Below are 3,559 nucleotides of genomic sequence, written 5' to 3' on the forward strand. Positions count from 1 at the left end.
ATTATATGCTGACCCATTAAACAGAACTGTCAAAAAATTTATTGAAATTTTTAAAAAGATGACATAAATCAGGCAAGAATTTGAACACTGTTAATAATTTCTCACATTCTCTTCAATATCAGTTATTATAATTGCATTTTTTTATTGTGGTAAAATATGTATAGATAAAACAAAACATTTGCCAAATCCAAATTTCCCTATGTACACTTCTGTGACTGGATGTGTTCATCATGCTGTACAACTATTGTCACTATCCTCTTCCAATTTTTCCACCACCTTTAACAGAAACTCAGTGCCCCTTATGCATATGCTTTGGTCTCTATATATTTGCCTATTGTATATAAGTGGGGCCACAAAATATTTGTATTTTAAGAATGAGTCATTTCACTCAGAATAATGATTTTAAGGTTAGTCCATGTTATAGGTGATGGTGTTTTGATGTGTTTCATGGATATGCATCTTGAAGTTTTCTGGATGAGTGTGGTTAGCAGAATTCTAAGATGACCCTTATGATCTCCATCCCCTGGTGTTACTCCCATGATTAGGTTACATTATACAGCAAAAGTTAAATGATTTTGCAGATTTATCTCACAGATCATTTGATTTACTGATTATTTAATTCACAATCAAAACGGAAATTACCCTGAGGTTAGAGAAACTCTCCTTCTAGACTTGAAGAAGCAAGATGCGATGAGTTTTACAGCTGTAAGGAAAGAAATTCTTTCAACAACTATGTGAGTTTGGAAGATGACACCAAGCCATAGATAAAGCTGCAGCCCCAGCTAACAACTAAATTATAGTCTTTTGAGAAGCTAAGCAGCAGACCCTGCTAAGCTCTGCCTGGACTTCTGACACACCAAATCTGTGAGATAACAAATGATTGCTACTTTAGGCTGCTATGTTTGTGGTAATTTTTTAAAAGTAGTACCAGGCAACTGTAGGGATATTACAACAGAGTTTAACAGAAGAGTTAATATTCAAATTAGAATATAGAGGTATTCCCCAAAAAAATATAAGAATCTCCAGAGTTGTACTAAAATTCATATAAATAAAAATATCATCTCAAAAATGCTCATTGAGATGACACCTGTGTAATTTATGAAAATATTCAGATTTCAGAAACCCTAGACATCTCCATACTGTTGAAATATATCATGCATTTAAAGATCAGGATATCTAATCATGGAAATTCAAGACTGAAAGGAGTCAAAATCACAGTTCAATACCCACGTATGTGACTGATGTCTGGGAAGTAAGAACATAAATGGGGACTTGCCAATCCTCCATCCTATAAAAAGATAGTGTTCGTATAAGACATGCTCATTGTACCTTCCTCTAATCTAATACCTCTCCTTTTCTCCATCTGGTTAAGTTACATTGATTTTTATTATGATCTTACAAGAACATTTATAATTTTGTAGATATTACAACAAAGGGATAAGTTCAAAGTATGGCATACGACTTAGTAGAATTATTTTTGTTGTTGTTGGGTGCTGTAGGTTGGTTTCAACTCATAGTGACCTCATGTGATGAGCAGAACTGCTTCGCAGAGTTTTCAAGGCTTTAATCTTTACGGGAGAAGATTGCCAGGTTTTACTCCAGCAGAGCAACTTCACGAGTTTGAACTGCTAACTCAACAAATGCACCAGCAAGACTCCTTCAGAAATTCTGTTTAGCCATGGTTAAATCTACTACACATTAAAAGACAAAACCAAATCAAACATTTTGCTGTGTAGTGTTTTCTGACTCATGGAGACTCCACAATAAAAGATAAAAAATTTTAATCAGTGCAATCAAATTCTGTGATATTATGATGGGCAAATGCGTCTCACTTGTTAACCGGTATTATGCAAACTGAAGTATACAGTTGTGCATTTTCTCTTGTAACAAAGATTTTCTTGTATTCATAACTTGAATTTGCCATAAAAATACGAAATATATGAATAAACTAGTATGCAAATGATTATTAGATTCTAAATTGCATGTCTGCCTATAAATCTTTTATTACAAAGACAGGTAAATATTGTGTACTAAATTGTATTAGTTGAATACATAAATTTAGGCATGAATAATTAAGCAAATTACTGTCCAGACTTGCCCTTCTGTAATACCTTCATGAATGCTCTGGTCACTTCTTTGTTGCGGAGGCTATAGATGAGGGGGTTCAACATAGGAGTGAGAATGGTATAGAAGGCTGATACCATCTTGTCCGGAGTTCGGGAACGATCAGAAGTGGGCCGCATGTATATGAACATGGCTGCTCCATAGTACATCCCCACCACCATGAGGTGGGAGGAACATGTAGTGAAAGCCTTGCGGCGACCCTCACCAGATTCCATGCTAATCACAGCCAGAAGGACACGAGTATAGGAAGCAATGATGACTGCTATGGGAAAGAGAAGCATGATTACACAGCAGATAAATATGATCCTTTCAAATGCTGAGGTGTCAGTGCATGAAAGAGTGAGAAGGGCAGGAACATCACAGAAGAAGTGGGGTATTTTCCGGGCACCACAATATGAGAAGGACAAGGCAACTGCAGCTTCAATTATACCATCAAAAGAGCCAAGAATCCAGGAAGAGGCAGCCATGAGGCTACAGATTTCCTGGCTCATGAGAATTGGGTATCTTAATGGATGGCAAATGGCAACATAGCGGTCATAGGCCATGACAGCCAACAGGAAACATTCAGCCCCAAGCAGGGACACATAGAAAAATATCTGGGTTCCACAACCTGCCACAGAGATGGATTTCGTGCCAGACAAGTAGTTGAGGGCCATCTTAGGTACCGTGGTGCAGATAACCATGAGGTCTATGAGAGAGAGTTGGCAGAGGAGGAAGTACATGGGGGTGTGGAGATGGGAGTCCAGATAGATCAGGAAAACTATGGTGGTATTTCCCAGGCAGGCCACTGTGAAGATGCCCAAGACCAGAGAGAAGAGGAAGGTGTGAGCGGGGCTGTGATTGAAGATTCCCAGAAGGATGAAGTCAGACTTGAAGGTCTGATTCTCCCATGCCATCATGAATAAATTCACTGTGGAGAATACAGCATGTGAACAATGGCCAGGATTGTATAATGGAAATATAAAGGACTTCATGCCTAGATCACAACACCTAAAAATTGTCTAAGTATGGAAAAAAAAAAATTTCTCCCGGCATTGATTTTCTCATCAGTAGACTAGGGAAAATAGATCTTATTTTTAAGCTTGATATGATTTTTAAATGTAAAGTCATAGGTAACAGACTTATTAGTTCACAGTAAGAACATAGGAGTTTTCTCAAGATGGATGTAATCTGGTTTAAGTGACAATTCCACTCAAGCATGTTGAGTGGCTCATTTCTTAACAGTCGCTCTAAGAGACATATGAGGATTCATGAATCACGGGGAAGCCAAAATTATTTTTCATTACATTCTTCCACTGAACTCAGTGTGTTGTTATTGTTATTAGATGCCTGCTGTCAAGTCAATCCTGACTCACGGCAACCCCATTTGTGCAGAGTGAAACTGCGCCATAGGGTTTTCAAGGCTGACTTTTTGGAAGCAAGTTGTCAGTCCTGT

At 37.8% G+C, this 3,559-nt stretch overlaps 1 protein-coding gene across 1 annotated transcript; it reads right to left on the bottom strand.

Moving 5' to 3' along the window:
• Positions 1-1,997: 1,997 nt before the first annotated feature.
• Positions 1,998-3,114, bottom strand: LOC100657412 (olfactory receptor 2M3-like). The gene has a single exon (XM_003423107.3). The coding sequence runs from the start codon at positions 3,096-3,098 to the stop codon at positions 2,082-2,084; it is 1,017 nt and encodes a 338-aa protein (XP_003423155.3). The 5' UTR covers positions 3,099-3,114; the 3' UTR covers positions 1,998-2,081.
• Positions 3,115-3,559: the final 445 nt, after the last annotated feature.

Source organism: Loxodonta africana, chromosome 2, assembly GCF_030014295.1.
Source record: "Loxodonta africana isolate mLoxAfr1 chromosome 2, mLoxAfr1.hap2, whole genome shotgun sequence".
In the NCBI taxonomy this organism is placed as follows: Eukaryota; Metazoa; Chordata; class Mammalia; order Proboscidea; family Elephantidae; genus Loxodonta; species Loxodonta africana.

Coding starts and splice junctions, on each gene's coding strand:
- LOC100657412 (XM_003423107.3), bottom strand. CDS start 3,098: ATGAAGTCCTTTATATTTCCATTATACAATCCTGGCCATTGTTCACAT.